This window comes from Crocuta crocuta, unplaced genomic scaffold (genome assembly GCF_008692635.1).
Source record: "Crocuta crocuta isolate KB4526 unplaced genomic scaffold, BGI_CrCroc_1.0 scaffold216, whole genome shotgun sequence".
Taxonomy (NCBI): Eukaryota; Metazoa; Chordata; class Mammalia; order Carnivora; family Hyaenidae; genus Crocuta; species Crocuta crocuta.
The window spans coordinates 6,921,187-6,940,442 of NW_027531504.1; the positions used below are offsets into that span (position 1 = coordinate 6,921,187).

Sequence of the window (19,256 nt, forward strand, 5' to 3'; positions counted from 1 at the left end):
GCACTTCACCAGGTCGCCGCCGCAGCTTCAGTGGGCTGATGTCGCGCGCGTGCCACTGCTGCTTTACCAGGCGCCGGGACCGTCGCCACAGGCGTTGCTGCTGCTTCACCAGCCACTGCCGCTTTAGCAGGCAACTTTCGCTCACGCAGCCGCCGCTTCACCGGGCACCGTCGCCACTTCACCGGGTCGCCGCCACAGACACTTTAGCGGGCCGGTGTCTCGCGCGCCACTGCCACTTCACCCGGCCCCGGGGCCGCCTCCGCAGGAGTTGCTGCTGGTTCACCGGGCCGCCGCCTCCATGGATGGTGCCGGGGACACGGCAGTTCAGTTTTTCCTGGCGCCTTTTGGGACCAGGGCACCTAGTATAAAGTCAGCATCCCAGCCAGAGCTAAAAAACACTGTCTTTCCAGGCTGGGTTTTTTTCCCCCCCCTTCTCCAGGGATGGTTCTATGAGCAATCTCAGCTTTTCTTTCCTTTCCCCTGGACTTGTGGCAGCTCCCCACCACTCGCCGGTTAATCTCTCACCGCAGCTGCACGCAAGCCAGGTTCCCTCCCCTCCCTCCGAGTCTCTGGGTCCCATCCCGCTTTTATCTTCCCCAGTTCACACTCACGCACTTATGAGGTTTCCTTCCCAGTGTACTCTGTCTCTTTCTCTTCCCAAACTCCTGTGGCTCAGTGTCCTACGACTTCAGGCCTTCTCTGTTTGAGAGATGAATGCAGGCGAAAAATGTACGGAGCTCCCTACTTCTCCGCCATCTTGCCTCTCTCCCCAGTTTTAAGATTTGTTGAGTGAGAGCAAGTCAATGTTAAGTGCTCATTATGTGCCAATGGTCAGAAACTTCTCAGTAATCATTTCTCAGTGAAATGAAGTTTTTCAGTCTGGCTTTTGGGAGAAGCAACTATTCATAGCTGTGTATGAGCTCAGGTTACTTATCCATCTAATTCTTTCAGATTATTCTTTTCCTGGTCTTAATTAAATATTTTCCATACATGCATGTGCTGATTGGGATACGCTACTGAATGAGTCAACAAAGACCTCTTGGAGGTCTTCACAATTTTCTTCGTGTGCCATCCTCTTTTCTGCTACTCTGCCTTGTGACTTGCCACACTGCTCTCCCTGGATTCTTAGTTCCGTTTGCCTAAGTGAGAGAGTCCACCCAGACTTTGCCTGGGTATCCCTTTCTATGCATTGCCTGGAAGCATTCTCAAAGCTTACTTTCTTTGTTGTTTGTCTCGAGAGATCTTTGTTGCTTTATTAGGCCCATTGTCTTGAAAACTATTTGATTTTTGTCTATTCTCTTATTTGTTTTAGGAGGAGAATAAATCTGATCTCTTTTATGCTATCTGTTGGAAGTGGAAGCGCTACTATTTTTAATTAGCCTTTAATTACAGAAGTCTCAAACAAGTACCTAAGTAGAGAGGGAGGTTATATTGCATCCTCACATACCCATCACCCACCATCAATAATTTCAATAATTACCATCTCTCAGTCAGTCTTGTTTTATCTTCTGACCTCCCTGCTCTGTCCCTCAACCACTCTGGATTATTTTGAGCCAAATCATATTATCTCAACTAAAAATGGTTTAGGATATATCTTTATTACATATCAAGACAGTCCCTCCTTTAAAAGCATAGTCATAATGCCATTATCATACTTAAAGGTACTTATTCCTTAATATCTTTTTATATTGCATGTTTGTTTACATTTCCCAAATTTTCCCACAGTTTTGCTTGTTTTTAAAGTTGGCTTGTTTGAAACAGGATCCAAATAAGGTTTATCTATTATTACTCTGTTCCTTTTAATTACCACCCCTTCTCAGTTTGTACCCCTGATAATATCACCCAGACTCTTGGCATCATAAACCAGATTATAGCAAGAGCTTTCTATCTGGGTTCCCACCTCCATTCACTGCCTCCCCCTCCCCCCCCCAATAGTCACCAATTTCTCCCACCAAAGGTTTGGATCCATTTTGCTTCTTCCTCAAATGTAGATATGGTGGTGCCGTTCTTAAGCTTGAATACCTTCAGTGAATAAGTAAGATATAGAAAAATATGTATAGCATGCCTTTCCTTATGTAAAAATTAAAAGTGGTATATGTGTGTGTATTTTTATATTGTTTCAAGAAGGATACATAAAAAATTAGCAATGATAGGTAAGAGGGAAACTGGATGACTGAAGTAAGAAGACTTAAGTTTTTAATATTTTTGTTTGAATTATTTTATTTATGTAATTTTATTCATTTTAAGTAAGATGTTTTTTTAAAGTAATATTACTGAATACTGAGTAAATTATAAGAGTAGAAACCTCATACTTAGGAATTTTCTGCTCTGTAGTTCCCCCTTCTTTCCCTTTTATTCCTAGCTAGGGTGTGGCTCTCCTAGGTGGCATAAATGTTTCAGCATGGCCTTGATTGTCACAGTATCTAGAGAGCATTAATGCACACGGATCCAGGATTCTAAATTGTCTGTAGTGCTTAGTGTGGTTCAATTCAGAATGCCTTTAACTTAACTTTGAGGATCATTTTGCTCCCCAGGGAATTTAAAATGTTATCCATTCTTAGTTTTTGGGTTCTACTATAGCTTTAGTTTTCTATACTTAAAATATTTTATGTGGGTCTTTACCTGTCTGATGAACTTATATTGGTTATTTTTATAATTATTTGTATGTATAAGTTATTTTTCAAATGAGAGTTTGAACTTCTTATAGAGTGAGAAATGTTTCCTGTGAGTTTTTGTGATCTTTAGAAAGTTAGGCTCTGTGTATGCTTGAGTTTCTATTAAAAAAAAAAAAAGGATGATAATATAGCTACATTGAGGATCGTTGCAGGGATTAAATAAATTAGTTAATACATGTAAGATATTTAGAACAGTGTGTTATACAGATTATATAGTATATTGCAGAATACTTTGTATAGTAAGCATTCAGTAAAGTTTCTGGGCTGTGTGGAGTATTGATGAATAAATAAATGAATTAAACTGAGTATTTGTCATGTTCAGAGGTTAATATAAATATAAACTATATTTTTGTTTTACAACCAATATTCATTCATTCAAGAAATAGTAATTGAGTGATCCTATGTGCCAGGCAGTAGTGTGCAGTGTTGGAAACACACCATGGTGAATAAAGACTGTGTTTGCCCTTACGGAGCTTACATAAATACTTAATCACTTACTAAGATCTGAGTTCTGTAAGAGAGCATAACAGGGACGAACCTGGTTTTGGTGGCCAGAATAAAAATCAGCCTTTATTGATTGAAAATAAGTCTGAAGAGGGGCGTCTGGGTGGCTCAGTTGGTTAAGTATCCAACTTTGTTGGCTCGGGTCATGGTCTCGTAGTTTGTGGGTTCGAGCCCTATGTTGGGCTCTGTGCTGACAGCTTGGAGCCTGGAACCTGCTTTGGATTCTGTGTCACCTTCTCTCTCTCCCTCCCCCACTCACTCTCCATCTCTCTCTCAAAACTAAATAAACTTAAAAAAAAAAAAAAAGGAAAAAAGTCTGAGGAATTCTCTGTGATATACCAAATTATTATGCCTTTATTCTAATTGCTTTAGAAATCAATTAGCCATTGTATCAAGCGTGGTAACCTAGGCTGCAAACATGGTTATTCCCAACAGTTACAGTAATAATAATCAGGGAGTATCTTTACCTCATGTTAATGGGATTTTTGACGTCTCTGAGACCCTGAAATTGTGATCTTAAAGTACTATTTCAGATAATGGTTCTATTTATATAATGATTACCGTAAAATTAGAATATAGCATAATTTCTATGAATTGAATTTTCTCATAGTTAGGTGTTGAAATTTGGTGAATTCTTGATTTTAATATTTGTGAACGCATATTTAGAATTGTTTTACATTTCTCTACATATTAGGTATTAACTCCCCAAAAGTTGGAACTGTTACGAGCTCAAATACAACAAGAATTAGAAACTCCAATGAGGGACCGTTTTAGGAATCTGGATGAAGTAAGTAATATATATAGAACGAACTGTGCATTTATCTTTATGTGACTTATCAAAAGCATCATTCCCCTACTTAGAAGCCCTGCAGTAGCTCTCGTTCTAACTCAGTAGTCCTTACTTTTAGGGCTGCACGAATCAGTTCCCATAATCTGTCTGACTTACTTTCCTCCATCCACCTTGGCCTCTTTGATGTTTCTGTGGCGCTCCAGAAATGGAACAAATCAAAAATCTTTGCGTTAGCTCACTCTTCTGTCATGAACAGTGTCCTTCCAGATATCTTTTGGCCAACTTCCTTATCTCTTTTAAGTCTTTGCTGAAATGTCACTTTCTCAATGAGGGCGACTTTGACTAACCTGTATTTCCATTTAATATTGCTTCTTGCCTTTCCCATCACTTCTTAGACCTTTGGATCCCCATTTACCCTGCTGTACTTTTTATTTTTCTCTAGTACTAATCATCTTCTAATATGCTGTATAATACGTACTGTGCTTATTTTTCATTTACTTTATTACCATCTCTAGAATTTAGGTTGCATGAGAGAAGAAACCTTTATCTGTTTTGTTCATTGTATATTCCAAGTTCCTAGAATGGTTCCTAGCATACAGTTGGTGCTCGAATAATATTTGTGGAATGAAAAAGGATATTTCTTTAAAAAAAATTTTTTTTTAGTGTCTTTATTTTGAGAGACAGAGCGAGCAGGGGAGGGGCAGAGAGAGAGGGAGACACAGAATCCGAAGCAGGCTCCAGGCTCTGAGCTGTCAGCACAGAGCCGACACGAGGCTTGAACCCACGGACTGTGAGATTGTGACCTGAGCCGAAGTTGGACACTTAACTGACTGAGCCACCCAGGTGCCCCTGAAAAAGCATATTTCATGCAACCTCATAAGAATAAAAATTTGTTACAGTTTCCCTTTAGATTGAAATATTTCCTTCCTTTTGTGAAATATCAGTATAATAGGACTAAATGTTTAATAGAATAGGAAAAGATGACATACATTAAGTACTAGGCTAGACAACTTAGATATGCAACCTAAATTAAGAAATAGACCAGGCCTTACACATAACAAATGAATATTGTCCCCTTCAAGATGAATTCTTTTGGAAAGCTGTAGTTTAGTGATGCTGCACTTCACAAAACAGTTGTAGAATCCGCTTTTATAAATGGCTTACTGGCTTGATAAAGTTGTCTTTTGAATATCCTCCTGGTGGATAACCAAAGCATTGTGGTTGAGACATAATTTGGGGTTGTAAACAAAGCCACTTAGACCTAAATAGGTGATTTAAGGTTTTTAAGTAAAACCTTAAAAAAAAAAAACAAAAAAGTATGTTTTGAATAAATAATGAAACCCATTTTCTTGGTTTGTAAACTGGCTTAGAAAGTCTTTCAACTGAATATTTACAGTGAGTTGAATATTTTAGGAGACATTCTTATTACTTAATTACCTGATGAATGTTGAAATAGTATCTCCAGATTCTCTCTTGCCTGAGTTCTTACTGAATTTTGAATAACAGCAATGTTTGTGGTGTTAGTAAGCAGAATTGGAAGTATACCAGAGAATTGCATGTATTCCTGGTTAGAAAAGTTGGTGCTACATATATTCTTTAGACTGGTGTGTTGAACTATCATTGTAATATAATATATATTTTTTATTATATAATATACATTATAAATTTATTTTGTTTTTATTTTTGGAAAGAGAGAATATGTGTGTATGAGTAGGGAAGAGACAGAAGGAAAGAGAGAATCTTACGCAGTCCTACACCAGTGCGGATCCCTTCAAGGGGCTTGATCTCACACCTGTGAGATCATGACTTGAGCTGAAATCAAGAGTCCGATCTTTAACCCACTGAGCCACCCAGGTGCTCCTATCATTGTAATATTTTATTGAACCTTAAATTATTGCACTAAATATTCAAATAATCTTTCCTCTACTTTGAATTCATCCTGTTTGACTTTCAGGGGGCTATTTTCTATTTTACTATAGAGTTAATTTTATATTTTGAAAGGTGTACTACATTCTTAAATATTTGATTTTTAAGCCCAGAGGTCAAAACTGTTGATGTGCTATTCATTTTTATTAATATGAGAATCAGTGAGGAAATAGGGTTAATTGAATGATAATTTGCTTTATTGGCACCTTCTCAAGAATGTGCTGATTCTGTGTGTAGGATACTTTTCATAAGAATTTTTTCAGGATTTATTTATACTTCTGTTAAGCTTATTTTTTACTGTTTAGAATGGCTTTCAATATAATGCAATTTAAAATTATATTTGCAAAAGTGATTTTTGGAGTAAGTACAAATTTCATTTATAAACTTGTCAAATATTGAAATCTTTTAATTTAGGAAGTGGAAAAGTATAGAGCTGAATATAATAAGCTCCGCTATGAACATACATTTCTCAAATCAGAATTTGAACACCAGAAAGAAGAATTTGCACGTATCCTAGAAGAAGAAAAAATAAAATATGAATCAGAGGTGAGTGACTATTCTAGTTTAAGTCCTTATCCTTCTAGTCAGTAAAATTTTATGAATTTTTTGTAAATCCCAAGTTAGAGTTGATTGCATAATTAAGTTTCATTAATTTATGGTGAAGTATTTGGCATGATTTTCATCTGCTCTATAGTAACATTTTTGTATGTGTGAACATTGTTTCTGGCTATTAGATTTTCCTCTTTTTTCCTCTTTACTTTGCCCTAGTCAGTGGAGATAGACAGTCTCTCTTCTCCCAGAGCCACAGAGACAGATTTCTTTTTAGCAAATATAGTTTATTTATATGATATTTTATGTAACACTGCCCCCCTCTACTTTTTGGGACCAAACTACATCCAGGAGAGCCCTGGCTATCAGCCCATGTACCTAGTTTCTGCTGAGAGAAATAAGGGATTTATACTTTTAAGTTGTGCCCATCACATTCAAGAAGTGAAATTTGTTCTTTCTGACATCAACAACTGCAGAATTTTCCTTCTCCTGCCTACAGCATTTCCCCCTACTCTATCTCTATTGTTTGGGCAGCCTTTCAACCAATTTTCTTTTGTCTCCTAATTTTGCCAAAAAAAAAAAAAAAAAAGAGACTGTGTGTTTATCATTCTTTATGTACTTTTCACACGATTTTTTCAGGATGGAAAGAAATATCAATTTTGTTCTGCTGTATTCAATAATGCTAGTCGAATTTGTTAAAAAAAAAAAAAACTTGGTTGTGCAATTATGTGAAACATTCTATGTACAAACACATCTGCATTATGTATTTATTGCACTCTTTATTTGGGATTAAGAATTAGAATGTATTCACCTTCCTTTACCAATTTCTAATTGGATCAAACTGATCTATTTTTAATCAGTGAGAAGACTGTTCCATGATTGTTTGATGTGTAAGAAGCTCTACGAACATTGGATCATTTGAGTCCATTGATAATACAGTGCTGGAAAACTATAAATACTTATATAATAGCCATTTTTATTAAAAAATTCTTTATAGCTTTGAATGCTTTATTTACATGATGTTACTTTTGGTATAACAGTGAGATGGGGCAGGATTATATTATTTTATTCATTTAAAATGAGGACCCTAGAGGGGTGCCTTTCTGGTCAGTCAGTGGGGCGTGTGACTCTAAATAATAAAATCTAAAATCTAAAGTAATAAAATATATATAAAAAAAATGAGGACACTTGAAGCACAAGATAAGCAACTTGCCCAAAGTCTCATAGAAAGTCAGCAGCCAAGTTTGCAGTAGAGCTCAGGCACCTCAACTACCAGGGCAAAGTTTTAAGTTTGAAATTAGCAATGATTTGAAGTTGAGAAACCAATTAGAAGCCATTCAACAGCTAATTTTGTCAAGAGATCTGTTGATCTATACTTCTTATGATGATGAAAGGTTTTGAATCTGCAATTTTAGCAGACGTAAAGGAATTTCATTTAAAATTTTTCTTGTGGAAAATAGGAATGAAAGATTTCCAGCCTAAAATGTAGGTTTATTGTATTGAAGTATAACCACTGAGGTTAAGGATACTGGTGCTTTGTTTTATACTTTGCATTTCAAGTCTAATGTTGATATTTATCTGGTAGTGATTATTTGTATTTTGTAGTTTCTTAGTTTTATTGTTTTTCTAAAGAATGAAATTGTTTCTGCTGAGAAATCTGAAATCTGATGACTAATCTAGTTTTCACCCTTGAAAGACCAAATACTATTCATTAAAATTTTCAAGGGGCCAGTGGTGTCATTAATTTTCCTAATTTAAATGTCTATGACATTATAAGAAATCTGAAAACAAACAGCTAGCTAAGAAGCCATAATAAAGACTAGAAGAGTAAAACTTTCTGTTAAGACCAAAGTTCTTTCTACTTTCCAGTTGGTTATGCAGGAACAGTATTAATTAGTGGATAACTGGGTAATCTCTTTCATTCCATCACTTTATACTCCAGTTTCTATATGCAAGAACAGTAAAACCTAGTGATATGATTGTAGATTATGAGACAGCAGTAAAACTTCAAAGTAAAGACGACTCTTGCCATCCTCCAATTTTACAGTTTAAACTGGTATAAAATATATTAGTTTGTACTAAAAATAATTGGCATTTCTTGTGTTAGTTAAGGATTCACACCGTACTTAACGCATTTTCACTTCTACAGGTAAAAGAAGTAACTGAATATTCTTTACTGTGTTGGTGCTTATATGAATAGGAAGATTTTGTTAGTATTTTCATGAGAAGCTCTCCAGTGATTCACATTTCCCTCATGATATTCTGAATTAAAAAGAATATATGAAGTAGATGTCTTTATCTTATGAATAAGATAATGTCATGATTTCTCAATGCATTTGGCTGTAAGTACATATTAAGTCTGAGACTTCATACAGATGAAATTCTGAAGTTGCATGTATAGGCATTATTCAAAGTGATACTGTTGTGTTTTCATTATGGTTTTGGTGTCTAATTTTATATTCTGCAAATAGTAATAAAAGAGTTTTAGGTACAAGTGATTATACTGGTTTACTGAAAGAGTGAAAGAAGCAAGAGTAATTCAGTAAGGAAGTATGATGTTGAGAGAGGGGCAGTAAGCCCTGTATCATATAAAAAACTTTAGAGTGGAAATATATAACGACGGGTCCCTGAGATTATTCCATCAGGCTCTCCAGACTGATCTCTACCTTGGCTTTTATTGGGCTAATGAGAAGTCAAATTTTCTCTGACAAAAAGAACTTTTCTGGGTCCCTGTTCCCACATGCTATTTTCTTTTCTTTTTTAAAATCAAATTATTTTATTGTCAGTGTTATATTTTCACTGTGATTTATAATAGCATTCACAGTAATACCCTTTGTTTCATTTTTGGCAGATTTATACAGTGTAGTCTTGGTTTCAGGAGTAGATTCCCATGATTCATTGCTTATATACAACACCCAGTGCTCATCACAACAAGCTCCCTTCTGTGTGCCCTTCTCCTATTTTCCCTGCTCACCCCTAACCCCACACTCATTAACCCTCAGTTTGTTCTCTGTTTATGAGTCTCATGGTTTGCCTCCCTCTCTGTAACTTATTTTTTCTTCCCTTCCCTATGGTCTTCTGTTAAGTTTCTCGAATTCCACATATGAGTAAAAACATATGATATCTGTCTTTTTCTGACTGACTTACTCCACTTAGCACTTAGCTTCCAGTTCCATCCACATTGTTGCAAATGGCAAAATTTTATTCTTTTTCATTTCCAAGTAGTATTCCTGTGTGTGTGTGTGTGTGTGTGTGTGTGTATCTGTATCTTCTTTATCCGTTCATCAGTTGATGGACATTTGGGCCTTTTCCATAATTTGTCTATTGTTGAAAGTGCTGCTGTAAACTTTGGGGTACATGTGCCCCTATGCATCAGCACTCCTGTATCCATTGGATAAATTCCTAGTGGTGCTATTGCTGGGTTGTAGGGTAATTCTATTTTTAATTTTTATAGGAACTTCCACACTGTTTTCCAGAGTGGCTGCACAGTTTGCATTCCCGCCAACAGTGCAGGAGGTTTCCCCTTTCTCTACATCCTTGCTAACATCTGTTGTTAATTTTAGCCACTCTGACTGGTGTGAGGTGATATCTCAAAATGGTTTTGATTTGTATTTCCCTGATGGTGAGCAATGTTGAGCATCTTTTCATGTGTCTGGTAGCCATCTATATGTCTTCTTTGGAAAAGTGTCTATTCATGTCTTCTGCTCATTTCTACTCTGGATTATTTGTTTTTTGGGTGTTGAGTTTGGTAAGTTCTTTATAGAATTTTGATATTAACCCTTTATCCAATATGTCATTTGCAAATATCTTCTCCCATTCTGTTGGTTGCCTTTTAGTTTTATTGATTGTGTCCTTCACTGTGCAGAAGCTTTTTATCTTGTTGAGGTCCTAATAGTTCATTTTTGCCTTTATTTCCCTTGCCTTCAGAGGCATGTCAAATAAGAAGTTGCTGGGGCTGAAGTCAAAAAGGTTGTTGCCTACTTTCTCCTAGAGGATTTTGATGGCTTCCTGTCTCATATTTAGGTCTTTCATCCTTTTTGAATTTATTTTTGTGTATGGTATAAGAAAGTGGTCCAGTTTCATTCTTCTGCTTATTGCTGTCCAGTTCTCCCAGCACTATTTGCTAAAGAGACTGTCTTTTTTCCATTGGATACTCTTTCCTGCTTTGTTGAAGATTAGTTGGCCATACATTTGTAGGTCAGTTTCTGGATTCTTTATTCCATTGGTCTATGTCTCTGTTTTTGTGCCAGTACCATAATGTCTTGATGATGGCAGCTTTGTAGTATAGGCTAAAGTCTGGGATTGTGATGCCTCTGGCTTTGGTTTTCTTTTTCAACATTACTTTGGCTATTCGGGGTCCTTCATCGTTCCATACAAATATTAGGATTGTTTGTTCAGCTCTGAGAAGATGCTGGTGCTATTTTAATTGGGATTGCAGTGAATGTGTAGATTGCTTTGGGTAGTATAGATGTTTTAGCGATATTTGCTCTTCCAATCCATGAACATGGAATGTTTTTCCATTTCTTTGTGTTTTCTTCAATTTCTTTCATAAGCTTTCTATAGTTTTCAGCATACAGATCTTTTACCTTTTTGGTTAGGTTTATTCCTAGGTATTTTATGGCTCTTGGTACAATTGTAAATGGGATTGATTCCTTGATATCTCTTTCTGTTGCTTCATATATAGAAATGAAACCAGTTTCTGTGCATTGATATTATATCCTGCGACTTTACTGTTTTCTTGTATCAGTCCTAGCAATTTTTTGGTGGAGTCTTTGAGGTTTTCCATGTAGAGTATCATGTCATGTATGAAAAGTGAAAGTTTGAGTTCTTCTTTGCCAACTTGGATGCTTTTGTTTCATTTTATTGTCTGAGTGCTGAGGCTGGGACTTCCATCACTATGTTAAACAACAGTGGTGAGAGTGGACATTCCTGTCATGTTCCTGATCTCAGGGGAAAACGTTCAGTTTTTCCCCATCAAGGACGATATTAGCTGTGGGCCTTTCATATATGGGTTTTATGATGTTGAGGTATGTTCCTGCTATCCTGACTTTCTTGAGAGTTTTTATTAAGAAAGTATGCTCTATTTTGTGAAGTGTTTTTTTGCATCTATTGACAGGATCATATGGTTCTTATACTTTCTTCTGTTAATATCATGTATCACATTGATTGATTTGTGAATATTGAAACAGCCCTGCAGCCCAGGAATGAATCCCACTTGATCGTGGTGAATAATTCTTTTAATATACTGTTGAATTAAATTTGCTAGTATCTTGTTTAAGTTTTATACCCATGTTCATCAGGGATATTCGCCTGTAATTCTCCTTTTTAGTGGGGTCTTTGTCTAGTTTGAGAATCAGGGTAATGCTGGCTTCATAGAATGAGTCTTGAAGTTTTCCTTCTGTGTCTGTCTTTTGGAACAGTTCAAGAAGAATAGGTATGAACCCTCCTTTAAATGTCAAGTAGAATTCTCCTGGAAAGCCATTTGGCCTAAGACTTTTATTTGTTTGCAGATTTTTGATAACTGATTGAATTTTTTTACTGGCTATAGGTCTGTTCAAATTATCTATTTCTTCCCATTTGAGTCTTGGTAGTGTTGTTGGTGTGTAGGAATTTGTCCATTTCTTCAGATTGTCTAGTTTATTGGCATATAATTTTTCATAGTATACTCTATGTTTATATTTCTGTGGTGTTGGATCTGATCTCTTCTCTTTCATTCATGATTTTATCTATTTGGGTCCTCTCTCTCTTCTTTTTGAGAAATCTGGCTAAGAGTTTATCAATTTTGTTTATTCTTTCAAAGAACCAGCTGTTAGATTCATTAATCTGGTCTACTATGTTTTTGGATTCTATATTTTTTTTATTTCTGCTCTAACCTTTATTATTTCTCATCTTCTGCTGGCTTTAGGTTTTCTTTGCTGCTCTGTTTCTAGTTACTTTAGGTGTGAGGTTAGATTCTGTATTTTGGATCTTTCTTGCTTCTTGAGATAGGTCTGGATTGCAATGTATTTTCCTCTTAGGACTGCCTTTGCTGCATCCCAGAGGGTTTTGATTCTTGTGTTATTTTCCTTTGCTGCCATATATTTTATAATTTCTTCTTTAATTTCCTGGTTGACCCATTCATTCTTTAGTAGGATGTTCTGTAGCTTCAGTGTATTTGGAGGCTCTCCAAATTTTTTCTTGTGGTTGATTTCAAGTTTCATAGCTTTGTGATTTGAAAATATGCATAGTATGATCTCAGTCCTTTTATATTTGTTTAGGACTGTTTTGTGACCCCTTATGTGATCTGTTTTGGAGAGTGTTCCATGTGCACTCGAGAAAAATGTGTATTCTGCTGCTTTTGGATGAAAAGTTCTGAATATATCTGTTAAGTCCATCTGGTCCAGTGTATCATTCAAGACCATTGTTTCCTTATTGATTTTCTGCCTAGATGATCTGTCCATTGCTGTAAGTGGAGTATTAAAGTCACCTACAGTTACAATATTATTATCAATATGTTTGCTTATGTTTGTGATTAATTGATCTATATATTTAGGGTCTCCACATTGGGGGCATAAATATTTACAATTGTTAGCTTTTCTTGATGAATAGACCCCTTAATTATGATATAATACACTTCTTCATCTCGTTAGTTTTCGGTTTAAAATCTAGTTTGACTGATATAAGTATGGCTGCTCTGGCTTTCTTTTGACATCCAGTAGCATTCTCCATCTCCTCACTTTTCAATCTGCAGGTGTCCTCAGGTCTAAAATGAGTCTCTTGTGGGTAGCATATGGATGGATCTTGGTTTTTTATCCATACTGATACACTGTGTCTTTTGATTTGGGCATTTAGTTCATTTACATTCAGAGTGATTATTGAAAGGTATGGATTTAGCGTCATTGTGTTATCTATACGTTTCATGCCTGTAGTGATGTCTCTGGTCCTTTGTGGTCTTTGCTGCTTTCCATTCACAGAGTCCCCCTTAGGATCTCCTGCAGGGCTGGTTTAGTGGTCATGAACTCCTTTAGTTTTTGTTTGTCTGCAAAAGCCTTTATCTCTTCTATTCTAAGTGACAGCCTTGCTGGATAAACCCTTGTAGGTAAAGGCCCATTTATCCCAGCTGCTTTCAAAATTCTCTCTTTGTCTTTGTATTTTGCCAGTTTCATTATGATGTATTGTGGTGTTGATCTGTTTTTGTTGATTTTGAAGCAAGTTCTCTGTACCTTCTGGCCTTGGATGTCTGCTTCCTCCCCCAGATTAGGGAAGTTCTCAGCTATAATTTGTTCAAATAAACCTTCTGCCCCTTTCTCTCTCTTCTTCTAGAACTCCTATGTTATGGATATTGGATATTACTATGTTTCATTGAATCACTTAGGTCTCTTATTCTCCCCTCATGGTCTAGTAATTTCCTATCCCTCTTTTTCTCAGCTTCATCATTTTCCAAAGTTTTATCTTATACTTCACCTATTTTCCCCTCTGCTTCTTCCATCCTTGCTGTCACTGCATCTAGTTTATTTTGCATCTCATTTACAGCATTCCTTAATTTGTTGTGACTACTTCTTAGGTCTGATTTCTGCAGCAATAGATTCTCTGCTTTCTTCTAATTTTTTAAAATGTTTTATTTATTTATTTTTTTTTTGAGAGACAGTGTGAGCAGGGGAGGATCAGAGAGAGGGGGAGACACAGAATCTGAAGATAGGCTCCAGGCTCTGAGCTAGCTGTCAGCACAGAGACCAACGTGGGGCTCGAACCCACGAACCGTGACATTATGACCTGAGCCGAAGTCGGACGCTTAACCGACTGAGCCATCCAGGCGCTTCTATACTTTTTTCAAGCCCAGCTATTACTCTTATAACTATTATTCAAAATTCATGTTCAAATATATTCTTTGTTTTGAGCAATTTTCTGGCTCTTACTTCTTCCTGGAATTTCTTTTGAGGAGAATTCTTCCGTTTCATCATTTTGGCTATTTTCTGTCTTTTACATGTTTTAATACCTTGTATGTCCTGCACCTGTGAGTACTACTATATTAAAAAGGAGTCATGCACTGTCCAGGGCTTGGCACCTCAGGAAGCGTTTTTGGAGTGTGTTGCCTGCACTCTGTTGTTGTGTCTCTGGTTACTTTATCTCTCTATTCATAGTGATGGTTTTGACCTTCCACCAGATATCCTTTGATTTTTTCATTGAAGTAACCCTGGAAAAAATGATAAAAGGTTGGGAGGGTAGAAGAAGCCTTATCTCATACAAAGAGAGAAATGAGAGGGGCAGAAAAAAAAAGAGACCAGGCAGAGNAACTATAATGCTTAATCCAGAGAGAGAGAGGAGAATAAAGAAAAAGGAGATATAGAAAAAGTATAAAAACAATAGAGTAAAAATTCCTGATTAAACAAACAGAACAGAGAAAGAACAAGAAAAAAAATATTTTATATTTAAAAATTTATATATAAATAATATATATATAATTATATGTTATATATATTACATATATAAAATATATAAATTCATATATATATACATGTATATACATATGTATATGTATATATATGTATATATATATAAAGAATTGACCAAAAATCAGGTTAGAAAATCCAAAACTGCAGGTCAGTTGTCTGTTGGTGCCTTGAAACTGGTGGCTGTGCTAGTCTGGAGGAGAGGCTGTCTGGTTTGGTCAGTGTCATTCTCACTCCATAGATAAGCAGTTACCAGGTATCAGGAGCAAGGGTTGGTATAAGTAGGTCCTGCTTCCACTGGGGTCCACTGTCCTGTTCCCTGAAACCCCACCGGGTTGGTGATGGGGAGAAAAATGGCAACGCCCCAGTTTCTGCTTCCTCGACCGGGTGTCTCAAACCATGACTAGGTGTCTTAGGCAGCCCTCACAGAGCAGCACAGCCAGCTGGCTTGTCCTGCTCCAGTCTCCTGAACCTCCTAGGTGCTCGGCTGAGACTCAAAACCTGATGTCTTAAATGATCCTTCTCCACACAGGCCAGGTTTTGTAATAGTGTCACTCTGCCCAGTCAACAAGGGCCTTCTGGCTGGCACCTGCAGGGTCTTTTATCCTTGAAGGGGCAATATACCTCCTTCAGACACTACTCAAGGGAGGGTACTGCCCTCTCCCAGTATGCCCTGTCTCCCTTTATGCTAAGATTGCTACCTAGCCCTGGGGCTGGCTCCCCTCCCTCCAAGGCACGCGAGCATGCACACACAGCTCTGGTCTGGACAAAGTCGCATAACCCTGAAAACTACGATCTTCACTCTGTTTGCAAGGTAGAAACTGGCTCTCTTCGTACTTTTTGTTCACCAGTCCATGGTCTGGAGAGGTTTTTCTCTTGTCCAATTATAATCCCACACTTCCACAGCCTTTCTCTTCCTTTTGTCTCCACTGAAGGGGTTTGACCCCCCTGTGACTAAGCCACCTGTTTTATCTCTCCCAATTTGCAAACACGCACCTCTGTCCCACCAAGCTGTCTCTGTACACCTGTGGATAGGTTTCTGTCACTCCGTAGCCTGGATTCCTGGAATTCCAAGTGTTCTGACTGCAATACTGCTGTGTTTGAGAGAGGAGAGAAATTTCGGTTCCCCTTCCTCTCTGCCTTCTTGACTCCTGGGCTCTTTTTTCTTTTTTTAATGTTCATTTATTTATTTTGTGTGTGTGAGTTAGAGAGTGAGTAGGGGAGAGACAGAGAGGGGGAGAGAGAATCCCAAGCAAGCTCCATGCTGTCAGCACAGAGTCCATGTGGGGCTCAATCTCACGAACCATGAGATCATTATCTGAGCTGAAATCAAGAGTTGGGCACCTAACCAGCTGAGCCACCTAGATGCCCCCACATGCTATTTTTTTCTTACAACACAGGTAGCACAGAACTGACAATGGTTTCCTAGTTTTGGTCTTTACCCTGACACATATATCTTAAAACACTTCCTTTTTGTCCTGATATGTTCTGAAGTCCGAAGTGGCCCATATGGCTCCTGTATCTAAAATATTCTAAGTTCTCTGACTTGCAGCCTTCTCAGATTCCTATGAAATTAATATGTGTAAAGTGCTTAGATGAGTACTTAGCACATAGTAAGCATTCAGTAAATTCTAGCTATTATTATCATTGTTTGAATTTCCACATACTCACATTTTTTGAGTATATGATCCTGTCCTTTAGCATGCTGGAGTTTTTGTGTCAGCTCTATACTTGAGACGATGTAAAGAGCTCCAAGGCATCTTTCATTTTATTTCCTGTGCCTCCCACCTTCATCTCATTCCTAGCATTCTGACTGTTCTGCTTTTAGCTGCTCTGTGTCCTGGCAGCATGTGTTTTTATTGTCCCTATTTTCTTTTTAGTCTGAGTAAAATTATTTTTAAGACATCGTGAATATCAGCTCTTTTCCCTACAGTTCTTAAATCTTGTTCCCTAATCTTTCTGTAACAGTGTCTGGAGGTAAGTACATAGTCTGGGGATTACTTTCTCCCTGTGACTGTCTTTCTCTTACTAGGAGAAAGTAGGAGTCTAAGGAAAGAAAAATGTAACATCCAAAATTGGATTAAAATAGGAACTTTAGATTAGTAAATAATTTAAGTGTTTATGTTTTCCTAGTAAAAATAAATGACCAAATGTTTTTGTATTCCATCACTAATTTGTGAAAAATTAATTCTAATACATAAAGGGGAAGAGGGGAAACGTAGAATTGTAGAAATATAAAAAAGTGACCTAACTTGATTTTTAAAAACTAAGATCTAAGAACCTGAAACTTCATGTGCAAAATATTTACCATAATGCTTGACACACAGTAAATGCTCAGGTTAATGGTGTTATTACTGTTAGTACCTGGCAGCATTAATCATAGTACTAATTATCAAAATAAATATAGCAGATATTTTAAAATAGATTTCAGACTTGTAAATGACAAACTAGAGTTTGAAGAAGTGAAATACATAGAGGGAAGACACAAATTCATAGTTAGTTTATTGAGAGAATCATTTTATATATACTTGAATTCTCTTATTTGTAAGAATTAGATAATCATTATTTCCATTTTATAAATGAGGAAACACTCATTTATGAGAAAACATTCATGAAGCACTGAGAGACTAGTTCAAGGTTATAAAGCTAGTAGGTGATAGAACCATGATTCAGATCTGGGTAGTTGGGGAGTATCTGTTTCTGGCCCTAATAGGGATTGAATGTTTTCTTAAGGTCTTCACCAAAAACTGAGACAAAATATAGGAAACAGTGGTGTTCAGACTGGAAAACAGGTAATACAAGGCAGTGATCCCTGAAGGAAGGAAAATAAATGAAGTAATCTCTACAATTGGCCTATATTATGTCCAGCAGAATGGAAAGGCCTTATAGTACATGGTGCATTGAGTAGAAGACTCAGAAAGATTTTACTTCAGTAGTGAAGCCAAATTAGCCCTACACTAAAAGGGTACTCTGGTTCTCCCTAAGAAATGTAAAAGCAAGATCTAAAAGTATTAAACTCTTCCTAAGTAACCTAGAAGTATAACAGAATGAAGATTTTAAAGCATGTAAAGGAATCCAAAAGAATGCGATGTTGAAAACAAACAAACAAAAACATAAAATTCACAATGTCTGACATCTAATAAAAAATGACTGGGCAACCCCAGTTGGTTCATAAGTTATAGGTTCTTAACCAAACATTTAAGGAAGAAATTATGCCAGATCTCTACAGGCTTTTACAGAAAATAGAGTCGGAGTAATATTTCTTAATACCTAATACCTAACCTAAAACCTCAACCAACCTAATACCTAAATTAAAGACATTAAAAGAAAAAAGCAACATAACTATAGACCACTGTCTCTCATGAATAAAGATTCAAGAATCCTAAACAAAATATTAGCAAATCAAATCCAACACTGTATTAAAAGAATAATACACTGTGAACAAGTAGGCATTATGCCAGCCATGCAAACCTGGCTCAACATTATAAAATAATGTAATTCAGTCATATCAATGGACCAAAAAAATCACATGATTGTATCAGTTGATGCAGAAAAATCATTTGACAGAATCCAACATCCATTCATGATAAAAACTCTCAACAAACTAGGAAGAGAGGGGAACTACCTCACCTTGTTAAAGAACATCTACAAAAACTCTGTTGCTAACATCATACTTAATGATGAGAAACTTAGAGCTTTCCCGCTAAGATCAGGAACAATGAGGTAAGGATATCCTTTTACCACTCTTTTTCAGTACTGGAAGTCTTATTCAATACAGTAAGACAAGAAAAGAAAATAAAAGACATACAAATTTGGTAGAAACTAAACTTCCTTTGTTCGCAGATACATGGTTGTCTATAAAGAAAATTTGAAACAGTGAACAAAAAAACTCTTGAAACTAATTAGAGTTACAGTGAAGTTGGCAGGATAATGTACAAAAGACAATCACTTTCTTGTGTAATAGGAATGATGAGGTGGAATTTGAAATTAAAAACACAGTATCACTTATGTTAGCATCCCCCAAAATGTAATACTTAGATATAAATATGAAAAAATGTAGAAGATCTATATGAAGAAAACTACAAAACTGATGACCAAAATTAAAGAACTAATTAAATGGAGTGACATTCCATGTTTGTGGATAGAAAGACTTAATGTTGTCAGCATATCTGTTCTTCTCAACTTGGTCTATAGATTCAGTGCAATCCTAATCAAAATGTCAGCAAGTTACTTTGTTGATATCAACAAACTGCTTCTGAAGTTTATAGAGAGAGACAAAAGACCCAGAATAGCCAACACAATATTAAAGACAAAGTCAGATGACTGACAGTGTCTGACATCAGGATTTACTATAAAGCTGTTATAATTAAGACGGTCTGTTAA

The 19,256-nt window shown here is 36.6% G+C and overlaps 1 protein-coding gene across 1 annotated transcript in view; it reads left to right on the plus strand.

Annotated features, from left to right (window-relative positions):
- Positions 1 to 19,256, plus strand: part of CEP83 (centrosomal protein 83) — a 150,444-nt gene that overhangs the window by 65,820 nt on the left and 65,368 nt on the right. The window contains exons 4-5 of the mRNA XM_077772189.1: positions 3,874 to 3,966; positions 6,310 to 6,441. Of these exons, the coding sequence (XP_077628315.1) occupies positions 3,874 to 3,966; positions 6,310 to 6,441 (225 nt within the window). The remainder of the gene's footprint in view (positions 1 to 3,873; positions 3,967 to 6,309; positions 6,442 to 19,256) is intronic.